Genomic DNA, 23100 nt, shown 5'->3' on the forward strand with positions numbered 1-23100 from the left:
AGACGAAGGGACTAGAGAGTCGACGGTCGATGATGCATAGAGGTATTTACACGACAAGAGAACGACGGCGAGCAAACGTTTAACACACATGGGAGACAACTTTGGGAGAAGAGAAAAGAAAAAAAAAATTCAATACATAACACAAGATATTTTTTATGAATATTTTCATAATTTAAAGGCTTCCCTATCTATTAGTTAATAATCTTTGCCAACTGAATACATATATAAAAAATGAGATCCACCAAACTACTAATACATGTGTATGAATATATATTTTTTCATTTTATGAACCCAATTTTAAAAAATATATTGACATTTCATTTGTAAGAATAACTATTTCATCCCCCATCAACCAATTCCATTTTCGACAATGTGAATGAAATTCTTAAGACAGAGTAAGCAGGTAAATGTTCCAGTCACATAACAGACTCATTTTCCATGTTGCTCATATTTGAGTAGAAAGTCAGCAGCAAAATCTGGAGGCAATCTAGCAGAGGAAATTGGAATATCGATATTTGTACTTACATATGGGTAATAATAACTAACAACCTCCGATGTCTTTGTCAAGTTCTACTTCCGTAAAACCTTCATTTACTATGAAGATCAATTTTAAAGTGAAGAATCACTGTCATGACTGCTTTGATCCATGGAATCGTGCTGTATACTTATCGTACGGGAAGAAGCCAGCTGTGACAATCTGTTCGCCATAAGTTCGGCCGTGCAATGAGTGTGCAGCCGTGCAAGCTGCTTCTTTCCTTAAGAACTCCACAAATATACTGCCTGGTTCGAACGCAAACTCGTCGCTATCCCCAGTTCCTTTGTCTACTACTGTTCTGGAGTCCATTCGATCAATTGTGGATTCTGCAGGTTCAGCAGCAGTAACATTCCGGCAAGCGCTATTTCCAATTTCGGCATCTACCATATCTAGTTTCGGTGACGATGAACCTGGACTTGGGCCAATCTCTTCTTCATTCATACTTGTGTCCTTGTTAGATTCCAGTTGTTGGCCAATTTCCACATCAGCAATATGTTGTATCTCTATTGCAGAAGAGTCATCGATTCGCCGCACATCTTCACCACTACCGTTGCTGGTATCTCCTGCACTTCCAATGTCTCCTTCAGGCATTAGATCTTGACTGTGTTGATGCTGATCGCTTGGATCCTCTGTTCTGCATTCTATCTCGATGGAATCTTCATTATTACACGTTTCAGAAGCTCCAGCAACAGCTACTTGGTTGTCGTTGTATCTTACGAGATTGACTTCTTTTACAGTTCCAAACCTGCAATTCAAAAACTAATCCATCATGATGCTTTCGACATTGAGAATAATGACAGACATGCAAGTATACAGACCTCGTGCACTCCAAACGTACATCATCCAACACTTCCTCCAGTTCGGATTCAGAAAGCAGCATAAACTCCTCATTGAACTTCTCAAAAAAAGGTCTTAGTAAGAGGTAACTCAAGAAATTAACATGTCACTAACAATATTTCTATCTTTACACAGTCGAAAACAAACATTGTTTGGTTTCACATACCACATTTTTTAAACGAAGGACTTTAGTCGATGGGGCAAGTAGTGGCTTGGCATGCACAGGAATATCGTAACATGGAGCGCACTCTGTTTTTTCCTGAAAACCATTATAGTGGCAGGTCAGATATCTCATTAACCTAACTTATGCGAAATAGATGACTTTGAAAATAAAAGTACCTCGACCTGGAAATCAGGAAGAGCTTGCACTACAGTTAGAATATGCCCACCAAGCTTCATCCCATTTAGCCCAGAGCATGCCTTTAAAGTAACTGCATGGTCTTCATACTGTCGTACCAAATTTCAGTATCAGCAACTTCAGTCATGTCAAAAGCATGAATCACAAATTTGTACCTCGAGAAAAGCACATGGTCCATTATGTTTCTTCTCAAACCCAAAGCGATATGATTTAAGATCCCCATATGCACTGACAATCTCTTCAAGCTAAAAGAATAACTCAACAATCAATGTGACTGAACTGAAGTTGCACAACCATGGAAGATAACAATCTAGTTCATAAAACTAATCTGTAGAATTTTTTTTTTCTATTTTAAAAAATAATTTAGATAAACTTACAAGACTAGAAGAGATATCCTCAGAAATTCCTCCTATGAAGATCTGGAATACAAAATAGAATATAACCAGCATTAGATGTTGAGAACATCAACTATGATAAATGACATATGTAGGCTGTATAACCAAACATATATATGTTTTTTAAAATTATCTTAGCTAGTCTTTCTTTAATCTCCCTTGACACCTTACCCCTACCACACTTATAAATTCAACTCATGTACTAACAAAATCTATTGGACCATCACCTTTGAACATATCTATCTCAATTTATTTTTTCTCATTTTCTTCACTATTGAAGCAAACCTAATTATTCCTCAATAATAATATTTTCTTCTCTTATCATTTTTATCCCACACTCCCGTTAACATTCTCTTTGTTGCTAGATTATTGTTTTGTATACGTTGTTCCCTAATAGTTCAACACTTTAATCCACAAAATAGGATGGATCAAATCACAATCTTATGAAAAATTTCTTTTTGACCAACAGTCCGCTTGATGAAAACATCAGTATACCTCTCCGTTTCAACCGCCCACTCTTTAACCATTGATATCTTCAAAAGTTGATTCATGTAAGATAATGAATATGTTTAGGTGTTTCAGTTCAAATTGATGATTTCACTTGGTCAATCTTAAGGAACTTAGTAACAACAAATTGGCGTTTTCATGGCAATTTACATATATTAAATAACTTTTACATTCTAAAAATTGAAAATAAAATGACTACCATTAACCAGATCATTCACATATAAAATTAGGAAATCATCTTTGGAAAGAATATATTTTAATTCAAACTTTATACATATACACTGGAATAACACATACAAACTAGGTATTTATATGTATGATACGAGAATATGTTCTTCCTAGAAGAATCATCTATCCTTTAATGTCAATCATTTTTTATTTTCTTTATCTAAAGGTGATGATTGAACAACTAACAAACCTCCTTATAATGGAATGTTAAAGAATAGGGAACTCAAGATAATTGAATTGCATTGTAACCTATTTTAAACCCACTTTGCTAACAGTTCTGGCCAATGGGTAGGAAAAGATAAGATGGCCTAAAAGTGAATTTCAAAATCATATCTAAAAGCTGTCAATGTTCAAATTGGCATAACATATGAAGTATATATTCCTTATTGGTCAACAAATCAGGCATACATATATGGGATGGAGCATGATCCTTAGAGAGTCTTTCATGAACTATTTAACTACCAGAGTGAAGACGAGCCTTGTAAGAAGAATGAGAAAAAACTCTAATTAGCTCTCCCACTTGTACCACTAGCAACCCATTGGTGATTTCATAGAAACACTTGATGGATATGAGCCTACTCCCAACTTGTGTATGATATTTTATTTTCCGTACCCTAACAAAATTTTGTTAGTAACTTGATAGTTTAGGTGTACACCTTTATTCACATTGATATATCCAACTTTACATGAAATCAAGAATTATAATAATTTAACATGCAAGTTAAACACAGGTAATAAATGGTAATGATCATGATGAAATGACTATAACAGAATAAAAATAATCATGTGTATCAGGGAAGTTAATGAGCTAGAGGTATGCAAACAGCGCATGTGACCGTGAACTCCATGTACAGATACGAGACATACTAGAAGTTTTGCTGTATAATGAAGGACCAATTAGATCAGATCTAATATGTTTCCTTTAGTAATACGCAATATTGTTAATCAAGCCAGCTACAACAACTAGCCAAAAGCAAAGTCATAAATAGTCTGTGATTAAAGAGAAAACCTAATGGGCATGTACCTTGTGGGGTGAATCCCTCACAATGTCAGCCACGGCCCTTATCTCTTCCTGTCGTTTCTCTGGAGCACCAGTCTGCATGAAAATAGGAACTGTCTGAAAACCTGCTACAGAATATCAACCTTAATATAAATCAAAATGCACGTTGAACCCATAAAGACTCTAAACAAGAAGAATTAACAATTCACAAGAACCATTAAAAAAAAAGAGTTTAGTCACATGCGAGCCTGCACGTGCATTGTACATATCAATCCATTGAAAAGGATTGCCTGATGATATAGCTACTAGTCTTAAGTACAATCAGTGACACGCCATCACAATGATTAGGTATTTTTACAACTGATGAAAAGCAGTAACAGGCACATTTTCACAAATGAAAAGATTTTGTATGGCATATAAACGCAATAAATCAACATCCCTGTTAAAGAATGAAATATCTACCAGAGTCTACTGGGTGGTAAATACATCAGTATGCTACAGTGTAGATGGAGACACATACTAACACATCTTTTACATTCTTAAATTTTTTATTGTAGTGAGGCATAAAACACAAGGTTGATCAATATTATATGGTAATACTAGTCCATATGATTGCGACATGGGTAGTAATGCCCGCTCCTAAACTCGTGTATGAATGGATAATATGATCCATCTGATAGAAAGAGAATGGACACAACTGTTCACGTAGACGCAAGCACAGAAATGGAAAACTGAGATTTTGGTTGCTCATATCAAGTTGACAATCCTACTTTAAGATGCCCCATAAAATAAAAGAAAATCCCTTATATCTCTAGAAACTTCCACACATGAACCTTAACAAGAGTTCTACTATCCTAGAAATTTAAACATCAAAGGCACTACACATCCCACAGATACATCAGGTTAATGTCAGTACTGGTAAAGATGAAAGTATGGTAAATGACAAGCTGAAATTAGTTTAAGTTGAATAAATGGATGGAAAGCACAGAAAAAGCTTGTATAAAAATATATATTAAATCTGATACTTCACTTTGTTTTTTCTTTTGTTAGGTCAAATGATACTTCTTTACTTTCTAATGTGTGAAGTTCTGACTGAGAGCTGAGAGTATCTACAGACAACAAGTAATGGCTATGTATACATGGTTAATCAAACAATCAAAGCTGATTTTTCATTTTACAAGCATTAGTGCATGAAGTTATCGAAATAGCTACAAAAGAAGGAATTTTACAAATACATCTAGCTAAACATAAATGGTTAACTGAAGTAGATCTAGAGAAGTATAATTAATCATAGAATAACAGAACTTCCTTTGGAAAATAGCAGATTAACTAACTAATATCCTGCTCATCTTCCGCTACTAGTCAGACAACAAGACCAAAAATTCTCAAATGTTTAACGTAATATATGAATTGGCATAGTGATATTGCTAGAAACAATTACCTTCCAGCAGCATCCTTCTCTACCCTAAGATAGAAGACTCACCAGTATTTCTCGTGTCTTAGGCTTACAAAACTTGCTTCACCTTCCCCTCATATTAGACTTGTGATAACTTGCATTTGTATTACCTCTTATTGTTTTGATCACATTCACATAAGGGAATCTTTATAAACCTACTCATAACAAGGTACTAAATATTTGATAATGGATACCAAAAGATAATTAGACACTAGGATTATCATTATGTTCCAGATGGGATGACAGAGAAATTAGATTTCCACCATTTGACAGAAATTAATAAAATGAGTTTAGCATTTCAGCATTTCTCAGAGCAGTCTGTGTCCACTGGATGAACTATGCGTACCTTAATAAACTGGAAACTTGATCAGGGATTTCCACAAAAGGAAAAAGGAAATAAAAAAAAATTATGTGAGCATCATAAATGAACTTCACGGGTTCATTCTTGTGTCAGACCCTTGCCTGATCTTTAGTCCTTTTAAAGATTTTGGATGAATATGATTTTTCACACTTGGTTCAGCCGCATTAATATCCCAAAGACAACTTAAGAACTAGGCAGGGAAAGAGAGGAAGTGAGATGACATTCCTTTGGATAGGAATGACAACGTATTTAACACAGAAGACATACATATATTTTATTTTCTCTAACTGGCATGATGACATGATCAAGTAAAAGAATTGTGACTGACAGAAAAGCCCCTTAGTAGATGCATTGTCGTACCTTCCAAGCACAATGAGTCCTAAACACACACCTTGTGCCAGGGTCTTCCATAAAAGGATGACTAATGTATGAGCACAAGTATAATGTATACATGACAGACCTAAGGTAATATTGCATGGCAAGCTGCACTTGGTATAAAGTGCTATACAACAAGTATACAACATCCAAGTTTTATCCCATTAGGTGGGTTACCTATATAAATCCTTCTATGCTATTGGACTCTCACCCCTATTATACCATCATCCATATTTAAATAAATTTTATCGTTTAGTTGTCTTTTATGATCTTTCTTTTCCTCATTTGATGTACATATCTATCATAGTTTCATATTGCCTAACTGGAACATTTATTAGTCGTCTAAGTACATATTTAAACCATCTTACACGTGTCTTTCTAAGTTTTCCCTCAATAGTTCATCCTCATATATCCTCACACCACCTTAATATCTCCATCTATGCAATTCTCATCTTCTGCTCATGTACTCGAGTTATAGCCCAATATTTAACTTCATATAACATAGTAGGTCTAATCATCATTTAGTAGAATTTCCTTTTAAATTTTAGAGGTACTTTACGATCACAAAGAACACTCTCTTCCATTTCAACTATCCTGCTTATATTCTATATAAAACATCTCTTAGATACCGGTTACAAGAAAAAATAAATGTAAGACATCTCTCAATTCCTCCATCTTTTGTAAAAATAATCCTAAATATTTAAAGTTCTAAGTTACAAACAATTCTTCATTTTCTATATTAACAATTGTTTCATTATGTCTAATCTGACTAAACTTAAATTTTATATATTTTGTCTTTACTTACAAAGCCTAAAACTTTACACTTTTAGCATTTCTTGCCAAAATTCCAGTCTAATATTTATTCCTTCACGTGTTTCATTTATCAAAACAATATAATATGCAACACGATACCATGTCTTGGATGTATCGAGTGAGTTCGTTCACGATTAGTGTAAAAAGATAAAGACTTAGAGCTAATCCTTGGTATAATCCTATCTTTATAGGAAACGTTTCGGTTAATCATGAAGTCTTCACTTTTGTCATTACATCCTCATACATATTCTTAATTATTTTAATATATGCTACACTAACACCTCTTTTCTAGAATTCTCTATATAATTTTCCTTGGAACTATATCATAAGGTTTTTATAAGTCGACGAATATCTTGTATAAGTCTTGTTTCTGCTCTCGATACTTTTCAATTATTGACCTTCCAGGCATGAATCCAAATTAATTTTTGATCAACGTGGTCTCCTTTCTTCCTTAATCTTTTTTTTTTCTATTATTCTTTCCTAAAATTTCATGATATGACTCGTTAGTTTAATACCTTTATAGTTCGCATAATTTTGCACATCTCCTTTATTCTTATATAAGGGAACTAGAATACTTACCCTCCACTGATCAGACATTTTTTTCATTTTCAATATTAGGTTGAATAACTTTGTAAGTTATTCAATACCTTATTTTCCTAGGCACTTCAATACCTCTATCGCAATATCATCTGATCCAACTATTTTTTCATTTTGCATCACATTTAAATGTTCTACTTCTGAAGTTTGGATTATATAATAAAAATTTAAATTTCTTTACTTCTTTGACCTATTTAAATTACCTAAATTAAGTTAATCACCTAAATCTTTATTAAAAATTGATGAAAATAAGAATTTCATCCCTCTTTTATTTTCTCATCATTTAATAGTATTCTATTGCATTCATCTTTAATGCTATACAACAAGTATCAAGAACAATTTTCTCAAATTTTTCATTAAATGATAAAGAAGAGGACGATACCAAGTATATTTTGCCAACATAGTTCAAGAAAATGCACTCATCTTCTGTAATTAACAGCCTAAAAGAGCATATGAATAAATTCATATAGAAGTTGAGCTAAAAAAACATAACACAAGTTTGAAAAGAAATTTCATGAATACTCAATTAGAATATATTTCTGCATAAAAACACCAAAATTATATGCCAAAAATATATTTATATATATATAACAAAAAGGAGAAGATAAATAGAAAACTTATGCTGAGATACCAAAAGGCTCTGTTAGAAAAAGACATACATATATGAAAACGAGAGTATAATCTTTGCATTATAATAACTTGCATTATAAATATATCTTTGCGGGAAGCGACAATGAAAAATAAGAATGGAGAAAAATCAAAGAAGCTGTATCACTTTTGATACTATAAAATATCATTGCAAGTAGTGGGCAAGTTTAGTTCTCCTGAACCAAGTCATGATGCCTTGGATTGTGTAACCTCAATTCTGCAGAAGGGTGACATGTTCGTTGATAGTTGACTAAATATCATTTTGTATAACTTCCCATAAATTTAAGGCATATACCGCAGAATGATTCACCAAGAAGGGACTCTATTAAAAGTTAATCACCAGAAATCAGTTGAGTATAAGCTGTACATCTTGCACAACACCTGGAATCAGCTTTATAAAGTCCTCGCTTTGTCACGATCATGAATGTGAATTATGATACACCCAATAAAATTACCCTATTTAAAAGAGATTTCAATGTGATAGTCAGACAATGCTCGATTGGAGAAAACAATTACCACTCCTATTGCAAACCCAAAAAGCAAAAAATAGGGTAAAAATTGCTAATAGGAACCTCAAAAGCAATCTACAGGAATGTCTCAAGACGAAAGAACTTTGTAAAAAACAAATAATCCTGATTCCAAAGATTCAAGGAATATAGAGTCTGGTCGATTTAATCCTAATCCCCTAGAACTTTAGGAATGTTAAATTGAATTTAACTTGTGAACACCATCAACCATTTCTCAGTTAAAATCAGATACAATTAAAACTCAAACAATGGACTAACTAATACCACCCATTCAAGTACCAAAAGAAAAATAATGAAGTACAATTGCAAATCTAATGGAAATTAATCAGTAATGGCAATAATCAGTAATGGAAATTAATCACATAAAAGTGAGGCCTCATTTGATAGCAGAGAGAGCATTCCTGTATTTCAACACATTTGGAATCATGGAAAGAATGGCAATAATGAAATTGGAGTTGAATGAATTTTTACATGATTTTCAATATAATGGTGACGGGAGTATGAGGAGGAGTGAATAACCATAGCGGTCGAAAAGAGTTCAAACAAAATGTTTTTTTTCTTTCGCTGGTGATAAAAGATTAACAATCTTATGGTATATGGATGGTTACCAAACAAAAATATAGTATTGAACAAGTCCCCAATCCCTATTAACTTATTTTTATTTATTAAATAATGTTACAGAAAGAAAGCACCCTTCAACATCCAGATTAAAAAAGAAATAAGTTAAAAATAAAGACACCAAGAAAGTCAGATTGAGAAGCTATATTCAGGTGCAATCAAAAGGAACACACAAACTTTTTTTAATGAACAAAATGAATTCAACAAACATTAGGTGGCACAAAGTTACTTAGTGAACCACTAACAGGAAGTAACTACTAATTAGCATTAGATGCATCATACAGTGGATATGAAAAACTATCAGAATGACAAAGAACCAAACACATGCAAGTAAGTCATAGGAATGCAGATGACCAGCTCACTGTTATGATGGACATTAGTTTAACATTCATGGTTATATCAGCAAGTAATTTTTTGTTAAAAAAAAAGTCAAAGAAGCTCAAGGATGAGAACAGACATCAATTCTAGAATGGCAAAAGGGCCCTATCTCTCCGCCCAGTGCAATACATAATGTTCAAAGGACACCAGGATTTAACTCACAATAGGAAAATTCAAAATCTTAGCGTTTGATGCACCTAGGAAAACATGACAACCTTAAACATTTTAATCCCTTGAAGGGCATGGGTAAAGGGTTCATGAACACTCCCTTCACCACTCTCCACCAGGTCAGTGTGCCCTCCCTCAAACAACCATAACTCAGGTGCCTCTCTGACTAGAACAGTCTCAAATATGGACCTTTATTGGTTCACTGAAATAGACTTGGCTATATGAAAAAGTCATAAATTATGTTGCTTAATCAAAGCATCAGACAGTGTACAAGAGCAAATTCTATATCAGGTGTGATATTGATCATATGATTGCTGGAGCCTGCTCAAAATTTGCAAATAATCTGGGCAGTTATAGAGTGTATGGTCTAAAAATGTCATTCTATTTCAACCGACAAGGGTGACATTGGAACAGGGTTGACACTAGTTTTATCTTTCCTCATGGGTGAATTAGATTAAATAGATAAGTGCATAATTAGATTAAATTCAAGTTTGAATTGAAGAGAAAAACTTCAAAGACTAAAAAATTAAGATAAGTAGAACAAAAATTGAATATATAAAATGTAGTTTTGGGAAAAAATTAGCAAGAATATTAAGTCATTAATAAGATAAAATATGAATGGTCAATTAATGATACAAGCTTTTGAAGTCTTTTGTGATCATTGTAATTCCTTAAGCTAAAAAGGAACCTTTTATAAGCTTGTGGTACAATATGCCATTCTTTATGTATTAGAGAGTTGCACTAGTAAAAAAAATCTAAACAAATTGAAGTAGATATGGGCATTGTTCAAATACAACCAATAGATTATGTAACTAGAAGAGTTGAATCTATTAGAATAAAGGATATAACAGGTAGAGGGAGATCAAAGGAAAAAGTAGCTAAAGTAATACAAATTAATTTATTTAATTGAATGTACTAGTGATATAACATTGCACAGCTTAGTGGAGGAATAAAATTCATATAGCTGACCATAAATAGTTATGATAATCATGATCTTAAAATGTAGTTATGTTATCACCTCAAATGAAAAAGAAAAAAATATTCTAAGGACAAAGATTCTGATGTACATAAATAAAATTGATATGGCAATAGAACCGTTATGAATTATAGCGTACAAGGTTAACCAAACATAGAGCCACATATAGTTAGCGAAACCAGGTTAGAGATCAAAGACATTGTAATTTATTGATCCAAAATGGTACTGATATACCTTCTTAAATTTGTGTTGTTATCTTAATTTGACATTACAATACTCATAACTGAGATAGAAACGGTTCTCTTGTAGTGATGATCCTCAAATATACAATATCTTAAGATAATTCCAAATGGCTTTTGACTTATTTTTTATTCTTTTGCAGTGTCCACATGTAGATTGAAGGCAGGTAAAATAAAAAAGAGAAAAATTGATCCTGTTCACATGATTTTACTAATTTTGCCTATTATTGTATGTTATAACTTAGTGGTAGTAATAAAATGAAGAATCTGACCCAAACTTAAGGAAAATTGTAGTATGAATCCATATTACACGAAGTCTTCAAATGGCTAAGAAAGAAATTGATCCATTTTCTCATTATTCTATACAAAAGAGTGGTATGTTGCTTAGAAAATATGATCTATTTTTAGCATGACACATGTCTACAATTGAAAGTAATTTTATAAGAGAAGGGAGAACTATAGACTTATGTTGTCAATTTTTCTAAATAAGAACCACCCATATAGAGAAGATGGGTTATATACACTCTAATGTCTTCAACTACAAGCAATGATAAAAAGGAAGAACAATAGCCAGAGAATTTAGTCATTTTCTTTTAGCCTTGTTTCAAATACGAACAATTGTCTTTTTTCTTATTATTTGTTCCAAATACGATGATGTGATAAATTAGAGTGTTATCAAGGCTCATAAAACAATGCTTAATGACGTGTCAAATCCCCTTACCACCTCAATATATTGCTTAACAGATCGAAGAGGAATAAACATAAATGATATTTCACCAAAAAAGGTGGTGCAACCCTAGAGTGAGAATTGTTATCCAAGGTTCAAAATCACAAACAGTGTCAGTGTTTTGACCTTTGACTGGAACGATAATATTTCGATATTGTGCTAGCATTTCGATGTATGTTGCGAGTGGCGAATTGAAGGCGGCACGAGGAATGGAATGAAGAAAAAGATGATAAGACAACTATATCAAAGTTTGCTTTCCATCTAGATTGGTATGATTTTGACATCCTATAAAAAATAACCACATTGTCTCAATTGATCTTGATTTGTGTTTTAGCATATCAAGGGGTGTTGAGTGTTGGCAAGAAATGATATCCATTGACATGATTGGCACAACGGCATAGAAGACATTGTCCGTGCCAAGTAGAATCAAGTTTTGGCAAAATTTATTGGAACGATATGTTTTGACTATTCACCTAACATATAATGAGATTTCAAACCATGTTTTTGTTGATACATCAGCCTAGAAGTTCATAGTGAGTCTAACCACAATTACAATCATAATATTCTGAACCCAAAGGCATCCAAGGTAACTAATAAAAGGGAAACACAGCTCTAACAATATATAGGAAAGAGAAAGACAAAACTTGTGACAACTTCAACATCCAATTTAAAGAACTAGTTAACGAGATAAGAGAGTCACTAGTGACTAGGAAGAATATCCAGGTGCTTCTAGCATCAGTAAAGAAAAAGTCAAAGTGGCAATGAAATGCCGTCATCATGATACTATTAACTGCCTGGTTTAGCTCCTGGGGTGTGAGAAATTCAACAAGAGCCTTCAATCTACATGTGGACATTTGATGGGGTCCACATCTATAGGGAAACAACGTGAGATGGACCAGTTTTCAGTGAAATATATGTAACTTCAATTCCAACACTGAAGCTCAACATGTCAAGGACACATGCTACTCAAGACAACAATCATGACTCTAAACCAATTAGAGCCACTATTTGCGAAGTTGATACAAGGATGACATATGATCATTGCAATAGGGATCAAGGAAGAACCACCTAGTATGAAAATGGGTATGAATGAAGTTCATCAAACTAGGTCTTTGATTACTCTAGTTTCACTATGCCATATGATGATAAATTGCATTAGAACTCCAATATATACTAGTATCAGATGCAAGAACAGATGCTCTTATTAAATGCAATATAATATTTTTATTGTTAGTAGAGGCTTCTGATAATAAGATATTAGTGGAAAGACCCCTACTAGTAAGGTAGTTATAGGATTTATAAATAAATATTTTTTTTTGATAACTTTTCTTATTATTTCTATGAAAAGTAAATTAATAATGAAAGACTAATATGTTCTTGTTTCTTTAAAGAGGTGAACATGTCACATGGAAGGAGATCAAGGGATTGAGATTCATGTAAACCAGGCTAGCTTGCACATTCTGAAACAAGACGAGTGCCATGATGCCTCAACACCTAAAAGGCACCCTATCGGACTAATACTGAAATTTTAAACCTTGCTAGAATAAATGAATTTTTCAATATTTTGGTTCAACATTAAAAAAATGTAGAAAAAAGACCCTAACTACTAAAGCTATGAACAAACCACCATTAGACCACAACTTTTTACCGACACAATGCATTTAGCTTCACTCAATAATCCTGAAAGTTAAAATATATTTTTTAAAAAAAGAGACTTGCTGTGGTAATTGATTAATAGAAAAGGCATAGTTCTAAACTCCAAGCTCAATTATTAATGTAGTTTATTAACAAAACTATTGAGTAATTAATGTGAGAAAAGTTACAAATACACGAGCAAAGAAAATTAAAGGCCTTACTAATGCTTCAACAAAGTCTTTTGTTCTTCTGAACTTAAGAAGAGCTCCGGAGAATGATCTTCCATCAAATGTGAGGGCAGAAGTAGCATCCTGGGGTGTGAGAAATTCAACAAGAGCCTGATTTCTCTCTTTATTTAACTGTAATAAATTAACAAAATTATGATAGTAAGATCAAATTCTTAAACTACAAAATAAAAAAAATAACAAAGTAAACAATAACAAACTATAAATCAATCATCTATTGATGTAACGTTTCCACGTACTATGCAGTTGATACAAGGACTAGTTCCTTTGATGTGATGAACACCTGATGATACTAACAGATCATTAAGAAAATCCACTACTGCCTTTTCAGAGGCTGATGCAGGTAAATTGTCTACATAAAGCCTTCTCATAGGGCGGGTTGCTTGAGTTAGCTGCACAGAATCAACAGATGCACTAATCTTTGACGATAGAATCTCTACAAGAGGGGCACGCTGTGGAATGGTGGTAGCTGTTGTAACTGGAGCGGTTGAGGCTGGCTCTTGTATTTTAGTGACAGTTGTCTGATCATTAGAAGGCATCAGCATGAAACCAGAATTCCTTGCCTCTGAAGGAAGCTGATCCCATTTGGCAGCTTTTCGTTCTTGTGATGGGAGAATTGGTGATGGACTCTTATGAGGTGCCTCAGGTCTCCTCTTCCTAGGAGAGTAGCCACCAAGCCTACTCCCATGTTTATGATAATTGGAACTGTTATATCCACCATTTCCTGATGTTCTCAGCTTGTCCCCATCAGAATGCTTTCTCCTTGATTTTTCTTTGAATGATGATAATGATGAATGCTCATGCTCCCATCCACGATAGGAACGCTTATGTGCCCGAGGAGAGGATGAGACGGACCTATAGCGTTCTGGTTCCTGTCCCGGGCTTCTAGATCTCTTCCTTTTTGACTTGGGTTCTTCAAAATAAGGCTTTGAACCTTCCTTCCTTCTATCATTTCTTTCTGCATATTCTGAATATTGAAGTCTCTCTGAATCATACTTATCAAACTTTCTCAAACTAAAGTACTCAGTTTCAGATTTATTTTTTTCATCAGCATAACGATATTCCTTTCTTTGTATCTCCTCCCTTGATTTTCTATCTCTATTATCATGTTTATCCTTTTCCATGCTTTGTTTCATTTGCTTCCTCTTTAGATCATTTCTAAAACTTGTCTGCATTTTGTCATCTTTGCTTCTATGATTATTCTGATTTTCGTTTGTTCTTTCTTTATCCTTGTTGCTACTTGTGTAGTTTGACTTTGACATCTCATTTGAGCCAGGCTTGTGCTTGTAGGTGCTCCCCAAATTACCATCCTTTGCCTTCATTATTTTTTCCTTTGTCTTGAGAGATCTTTCTTTCTTCTCCTCCTTAAAATATTTCGTGCTCCTATTGTCCCTTGCACTATCCATGTGGGCTGAAGTCAGTTTTACATCATTTTGTACCAAATGTTCCTTCAAGATACTTGTTCTTTCTTTACCATCAGCTGCGAGTTTTCGCTTCAACATTATCTCTTCAAAGCTGAGAGGTCGAGTTCGAGCAGAGGTTCCTCCATTATAGCTACCAGTCACCTCCTTTCTCCCATTTGTCCTACTCATCTTACTTTATGACAAGGAATTATCAGAATCCGTAAAAATTTGCTTGAACTATTCGCCAATCAGAAAATAACAATAAATTCTTTTCTCATTTCCTATTTCTTTTCTAGTTCCCTCCACCTAGTTTGACTATGACCTCACACAATTGCAATGAGTCCTCTGATGGACAGCTATGTCAAAATCTGCATTAAAAAAAAAATAGAAGAATGGTAAATAGCAGGATGATTGGAATGTAAGCATGACAAGTAAAAGATTAATATAAAACCACAATAATGGTGGACATTAGGGGAAAAAAATTGCACCAACCATAAGCCAACTAATTGAGCACGACATTAACTACTCTTTCTATTACCCTTTGGAGTTTGGAGTAACTAACTTTGAAATGGCATCCAATATACACTACATCTCAAGAACAACCAATGGAAATCAGAACTGAAAACCAAGACGAACTTCACAGGACTACTATTCAGGAATAAGCTCGCTGGACTTGATAACTTGCAGCCAACATAAAATAAAAAACTAGGAACGAGATAATTGTTCATCCTAACAAACAAATATTTTTCTTCCTGCATTGACTACATCCTCATTTCTAGTTGGCTTACAACCCAAAAAGATACAAATTGGAAACTCATATAAGGACGCCGGAACCAAGACGCATTCAGGAAGGGTAAACGACCGAAAACCCTAGAAAAAACCAAATTCACGAACCAGGAAAGGATTCAGAACATAAATTTAGGCCTCGGACAACGAAACTGCACCTAGGTATTTGTTCTTGCGAGGACAAAAATCTCGAACAGACAGCAGGAGGGAGCGTTACCTGGCTAGCTGTAGTCGGAGGACAAAGATCGCTAGGACCGATTCTTCCGATGCTTCTGCGCGGAGGGGCGAGGCGACTGTCGTTTAAAGCCTGCGTCGCCCGCATTTGGATGCAGATCACTTTAAGGAAGATCAGATATGGAAACTAAAACAGGCGACAAAATAAGACGAGGTATAATTGGATGTTCAAGTCGGTGACACTATGTGATCGTATGACTGTCTACTTGAGTGCCGTTTTGTACTCGATGGAAAACAGCTGGATTGGTGAACGTGTTGCTTAGGGTTTGACGATGATATGGCCCAGCCCAGTTTATCAGTGAATTTCGGACGGTCCAAATCGGCCCAGCTGAATTCCATGGAATGGAATGAGAATAAACACGAATTAGAAATGAAACGAAATGAAATGATGAAAAATGAATACACACTTTAACGGGCCGCCCGTCAAAATTCATCTGGCTGGCCGTCAGTTTGGCATACTTGGAAATTTGCAATCCTATTCGATCCAGAAGGGTGAAGCTCATAAATCCGTAAAAAACAAATTAAAAAAAATATATATAAAATATTAAAATTTTTAAATATGAGTTTCTAATTAGACGGGTTAAAATCTATTTTATTTTTTTATTTTCATTTTAAGTTTTTTTTTAAAAAAAATCTTATAAATATGTAGGCCAATGAAAGAAGTCTGTCATGAGTCAGTCTGTTAGGACCCGCAACCCACACTAGTTAATCTCAAATAATGATGAATTAATAAAATTTTAACCTAACTCATTAAATTATTTAGTGAGATTAGATAATTCAACGGTCAATTCACATGGACGGCTTTTCACTGTATCAATGTAACTTTAAAAACATAAAAACTACTGATCATGCTTTCCTCAAAAGTATAGTTTTAAATAACATCTCAATACTAAGCAATATTATTTTAATAGAACGTTTATACTTTTAGAAGTGTTGAAATATGTTTACTCAAAATATAATTTTATAAAATAAAGACATTTATTGCCTTTCTGTTACTTCTATCTAATATTTTGATTCTTTTGATATAATATAATACAAGTCAGTATTTTCGAAATATGATTAATGATGAAATAAAAACACTAGAAATGTTATTAAATTATATGCAATGATTTTATTTATTTTTTAGTGAAATTTTTTCATATATATTAGAATGAAAAGAAATAGATATTATTTAGTAAAGAACTATTTTTTGATTAACATAATAATATCTTGAGAAGCTTTAATTAAATTAAGGAATAGAATATAATGACAAATCTATACAATATCTAATAGAAGAATAATTGTAAAATAAAAATAATGAATATTTTCATGTATGTCCTTAATGTAATAACTTGATATATGTGTTCAGATATGCAAATATTTATGTGTATATGAGAATATGATGTAAGGATCTTTAGTGATAAATAATATACATATGCAATGGAAAAGGATTCCTCCAAACCTCTAAGTGAATGTAGAATATACGTTTTGATCGGATTATTACCTTTGATATGTGAACGGAATAATCCTGACAACACAACAACACCAATGCTTCGATAGATCTCAGAGCGATGTCCGTGCCTCTATGCTATCCACATGAGCAAGTCCCTCAGTTCTTCTCCAAGAATTTCAGAAGTGGTGACATTAAAAGAAGAGTAAACACTAACTTTTTATCTTATCAGATGAACTCTTCATCTTCTCCGATAAACTCTTCATTTCTCCGATGACTCTTCATTTTCTCCGATGACTAGGCTATATAGTTAGGTTGAGCCAAAATAAAGTCAGAAACCACTTTCAGAATTAAAGCTCAAACCCATACAATTTTAGTCAAACAAAAATTTAACATATCCTTTATGTGTGACTAAATAGGTTCTCATAACGTTGGCAGTATTTTTAAAATTATTTAGATACACAAGCAAATGAGCGACATCTAGCAATACTTGATTGCTATCCAAATGACGAGAATGTCGAGATCCGACCTAACCTATCTGTGTTTATTATCTTGTATAACTCAATCTTTTTATCCTCGATATTTAGATTGATCCATGATACATAGATCGTGTTAACCTCTTATCAATCTTGGTGTTTCTTAATCTCTAAGTAGACTCACTTAACCAATGAACTCAATATTTCATATTGACTTATTTGAGTATGATTATGTATTTTAGTACTCCTACTTACTCAAGGGGCCTATAGATATCACTTCCGTCATATGAAAGGGATAGATCTCATCTACATCACTCACATCCCTCCGCATAACTTATTACATATCTAGTGATAAACTTTATAGTTCACCTTGTTACAAGTAACATTTGTCGATACCAAAATACACAACTCATTATGTAAGAAACTGTAGTGACTTCAGGTACAAGGACTATTTATATTAATAGTCACTATAAGAATATTTATGACACTCCTATAATGATTCATGAAATATTCTCATAGCGGATCCATTTAGTATATATTTGTTGAATTGTAGAGATGTTAGAGGGGGGTGAATAGCGTTCGTCGAAAATAGCGATTTAAAATAAGTTATGCAGCGGAATAAAGAAAATAAAAATACATGCTAACTCAAGTAATTTTTTACTTGGTTCAGAACCTTCGACAACTCCTACTCCAAGGTCCTCACTCATCAAGTGCTTTCATTGGGCAATCACTAATAGTTTAAAAAGTTACAATAATATAGTACAAGAACTATAATGAAATGTTACCGACAACATAGAAAACTAAGTAAAGCTTGATGTCCGGTTGTAGGTGGAGCGTTACAGTACCGTAGGAGCTTTTTTGGAGTAGCACGCAGGAACGAAAGTTGTAGTAGTTGTTATTCTTAAGCTGTTGGTTGAAGGCCTTTATATAGGGCCATTCCGAGCGCTGGAACCCCTCCTGGCTCATAGACCGTTGACGTGGTAATCTCTCGTCACAACTTGATGCATCAAGTTTATCAACCTCCGAGCACACGCACCCCCTCCAAGCTCATAGACCGTTGATGTGGGTTCAGCTAGATATCACACTCCAACTCAACTTTGGAATGAAATTTTTGGTCCGGGCGCTTGGACCAGCTCCAGGCACCCGGACAACCCAGGTGCCTAGCCAGGGCACTTGGCAACGTTGGTCTGGGCACCCGGACAAGCTCCGGGCACTCTGACCAACTTCGGGCACCCGGACCACTTTTTGTCTCTTTTCTTCCCTACAATAAAAAATTAGTCCAATCACCCTATAAAACAGAGTTAGTACAATACAACATATAGGAGTAGTAATTAGATCCCATCTCCTTGAGACCAGGATCTAGTCAAAGTCTCGACTTAGATTTTCCAAATGGACCTAAGTTGGACCAACGCCTATAGTTTCCTTAACCGAGAATGTGTCCTCACTAGATCTCTCTCTCTAGTTGTTTACCTCCACTTACCAACTGTAGTCGCTTGACTTATCTTTGACCCACTAGGTCTTCCCACTAGTTATCATATCCCGCAGACCTTACTGGACTTCGGTCGATTATTAGGTTCCATGGATCCAATCGAACTTCTTGCCAGATATTGGGTCCTGTGGACCTATCTGGACTTCGTACCAACTATCGGATCCCGCGGACCTAGTTAGATTTCATTCTAGTGTCAGATTCTTCAAACTGGTCAACTCTTGCACACATGGTGAAGTAATTAGATTACAAACACTCTAACTTTAAACCACTTGTCATTTATCAAAACCTGAGTTAGATTATTAGTACAAATTGCACTAACAATCTCTCATTTTTTGATGCAATGACAACCTGAATTAAAGTTAGAAAAAAATAATATTGAAGGATGATATGAAAAAAGCAAAGATCTAAGTTAATTTTAAATTTGAATTAGTTAATCAAGTTTGTTTGTTCTTTTTCTACATTAACCCTTACCCTCCCCCTTTGACATTCATAAAAAAAGTTTTTAGGTAAGAAATATTTTTAAAATACTATTAAGAGTACAAATTCAAAATAAATTTTCAGGTTTTAAAGGTATGTTGTTCAAAGTAAAATAATTTTCAGAACAAAGTGAAAATATTTTTCAAATATTTGAATTCTTTCTCCCCCTTAAGTTAACATTCCTTAATTTAATACCCCCCTTAATTTAACACTCTCTCTTAATTTAACACCCCCCCTTAATTTGTATTAGACTTTGGGTATGTTAAATTTTAAGGCCTTAGTCTAGCACATTCTAATTATCTTTGTTAGTTATAAGAAGTTCTACCTGAGTATTTAGGGGAATGAGTATGGCTAACACTTATGTTTAGAAAATACATTATTATAATTGTTCATTTAAGTTTGATTAAAATAAAATTATTTAAATTAATCAATTATTAACACAAAATTAACCTTGAATTAAGTTAAAATTAAGTTTCTGGTTTAAATGAGATAATTTATTACTAACTCAATAATAGTTAATTATTATCAATAGTTTATTAATTAATTTTTACTTAACTCAATTCAGTAATTTAATACTTATTTGATTAAAACAACTTAAATTTCATATTAATTAATTGAGTTGACTAATGAAAGTATTAGTTTTAATTTTATTTCAATTTACTTAAGTTAACTGATTAACTAATGAAAGTATTAGTTTTAATTTTATTTTAATTTACTTAAGTTAACTTATTGAGTTAATTTTATGTTTTGATTAGATTTATCTTAAGATAAATTATTAATTGAAGTTAATTAAAATTATGTTTTAGTAAAAGTTTCAATTAAAATTTTTAAGTTTTAGTTAAGTGTTAAAATAATTTTCAAAATACTTTTTTTAAATGATTTTAAAAAAGATTTATAAAATAATTTTTAAAAGATTTATAAAATAATTTTTAAAATAATTTTTTAAAATAATTATTTTTAAAATATATTTTTTTAAAAAAAAATTAATGTGATACATAAATTAACTTTACATTTAATTATATTTGATTTTAATTTAATTTATTTTAATTAAATTAAATTAAATTTTATTTATTTATAATCTTTATTCATCTCACCTAATCTATGTTTTCAATTAGAAAATCCTATGATTTTGCAAGATGAGTTAAGTTAAATTTCAAGATTTGGTTTAATTTGTGTTAGATTCAAGTTTAGCTTTGGGTTCAACAAACAGATATTTTTTGGATAAACTTCTAAGCTGTGGTGAGTCACTTGGACATCATTAGAGTAATCACGCCTTTAAAATTTTTTAAATAGTCCTATCCAACTTAATACAAAACTTTGGTCTAACCAGCTAAGATCAGTAAGGGGTAACTTCAATTAGTTCCACTAAGTCAAATGTACTAGGTTGAAATCATATCTTCCTAGACATACATAGACAGAGTTTCCCTAAACTATAATCATCTAAAACTTCTCTGATGCTATTTTTCAAGTTAAACTTTTGCCCTTTTTTTAACCTAGTCCTAATTACCGAGTCGGGTAAACTATTATTTGGAGGTGGCAACTAATTTTGAGCCTCCCCTAAATTATTGAATTTTGGGTTTAGGTTTTAGGTTTATGTCGATATGTTTTATAGTTATAGTAAAATTGATTGTAACTTAAATTTAAATTAACTTTGTAGTAATTTGATTTATATTTAGTTTTTCAATTTGAGTTTGATTTATTTGATTCATTTTGCATTTTAGGTTTGGGTTAGAATTAATATGTTTGGTTGGATTTAGTTTTAGGTAATGCATTTTATTTTTAGGTACATAAAATTGCTTGACTCATACTTGCATGGTTAGACATGCTTTTGGAACCCAAACTTTGGTTTGATTCTTAGTTTGAGTGACTAGAGATATGAAGGTTTTGTTAGTCGAGCTAAACTTGTATCCAAGTCTGAACTTATTATACACAGTTTTTTATGATCTAAGTATCATATCTAGGTACTTGGATTTGGTTATGAATTTTTCTAGCAAATCTTTTAAATTGGTTACTTCAGTTTTTAGTTTAGAGTTTTCTTCTTCAAGTCTTTCGACTTGAGTTGAGTTAGTTTTTTCTGTTTGGAAGTTTAATTGTGCCTTAAGGTGTTGGTTTTCCTTAAGGAGTGAGTTATTTTGTTTTTTAAATTTTATTAATTTTTTATTGAGACATGCGATTATTCTAAAAAACCTTAGCAGTTAAGATAGATGATACCTCATTTGAACCTTTGGAAATGAGTATAGACTCGTGGTTTGATTCATATTCGGACTTGTCGTCTTATTCCATCTCGCTTTCTGATTATGGTATGGTTGCCATCAGCACAAGTTAGTTATGATGCTTCTGATCTTCGACATCCGATTCTTCATCCCAAGTCACCTTATCTTCTTCTTGCATCTTGATGTTAAGTAATTTATTCAGAGGTGAATCTATTTCGGTTACCTTTTTGTCGTTTGTTTCTTCATGTAACTCGATGAGTTTATCCCAAAGGTCCTTTGTATTTTCGTGTATTCGACTCAGTTTAGTTCCTTCTTCGTGAGTCAACATTAGATCGTGTTCAATGCCTTGAAATTGGTTTGTGCCTTCTTTTTCATCTCTGGAGTCCAATTTTCAAGGTCCATAAGAATTCTAGTGTTATTGTCGATTGGAGGCTTATATCCCTTGTAGATGCTGAACTATTTGTCGAGATCTTGTTGGAGATCAATGGCCGGGTAGAAGGGGGTTGAATAGACGTCACCCCTAAATTGTTTGTCTTCCTACAATGTTAGTTGCGCAGCGGAATAGAACTAAAACAATGAAACCAAATAAGAATACAAATGCTAACATAATAGATGTAACGTGGTTCAGAGATTGCTTGCTCCTACTTCACGACTTGTCCTTGAGATGGACGAACCCTCAATCCTTCGGTGGATTAGTCCTTGGCAATCTCCGGCTAGAACTTTCTCCTTCTCGATGGAGCAAACCTCTCACAATGCTCTCTTCCTCTTTACAAGATGAAACTTAGGTTCGGAGAGGAAGAGAAGACTTGGAAGCTTGGAGGCAAAGACTAGGAGTATGTTAATCAAAGCAGTAACCTCCTTCTATGCCCCAAGCTTCCTATATATAGAGTAGAAAGAGTTGATAACTAAATAACTCATTTCCCGTGCACCAGTCGATTGACATTTTCATCAGTCGACTAATATTACCATT

The 23100-nt window shown here is 33.3% G+C and overlaps 1 protein-coding gene across 2 annotated transcripts; it reads right to left on the reverse strand.

Annotated features, from left to right (window-relative positions):
* Window positions 1-361: 361 nt before the first annotated feature.
* Window positions 362-16174, reverse strand: LOC122020270. Of its 2 annotated transcripts, none has more exons than XM_042578134.1 (10): window positions 16030-16174; window positions 13863-15394; window positions 13600-13737; window positions 3885-3956; window positions 2108-2149; window positions 1886-1975; window positions 1718-1819; window positions 1539-1631; window positions 1354-1430; window positions 362-1280 (listed from the first exon to the last, which is right to left on the reverse strand). In XM_042578134.1, exons 2-10 carry the CDS (start codon window positions 15213-15215, stop codon window positions 629-631), a joined length of 2619 nt encoding a protein of 872 aa, XP_042434068.1. In that variant the 5' UTR covers window positions 15216-15394; window positions 16030-16174; the 3' UTR covers window positions 362-628. The 2 variants fall into 2 exon arrangements, with proteins under 2 accessions (XP_042434068.1, XP_042434067.1); XM_042578133.1 differs by having other exon boundaries at window positions 1712-1819; window positions 16030-16173.
* Window positions 16175-23100: the final 6926 nt, after the last annotated feature.

This window comes from Zingiber officinale, chromosome 9A (genome assembly GCF_018446385.1).
Source record: "Zingiber officinale cultivar Zhangliang chromosome 9A, Zo_v1.1, whole genome shotgun sequence".
NCBI lineage: Eukaryota > Viridiplantae > Streptophyta > Magnoliopsida > Zingiberales > Zingiberaceae > Zingiber > Zingiber officinale.

Bases quoted from the DNA above. Each gene is read 5' to 3' on its own strand.
- LOC122020270 (XM_042578133.1), bottom strand. From the start codon at position 15,215: ATGAGTAGGACAAATGGGAGAAAGGAGGTGACTGGTAGCTATAATGGA. The intron at 2,150-3,884 runs GTACATGCCCAT...TTTGTATTCCAG, and splicing joins TGAGGGATTCACCCCACAAG to ATCTTCATAGGAGGAATTTC. The intron at 1,431-1,538 runs GTATGTGAAACC...TTTTTTGAGAAG, and splicing joins TCCTTCGTTTAAAAAATGTG to TTCAATGAGGAGTTTATGCT.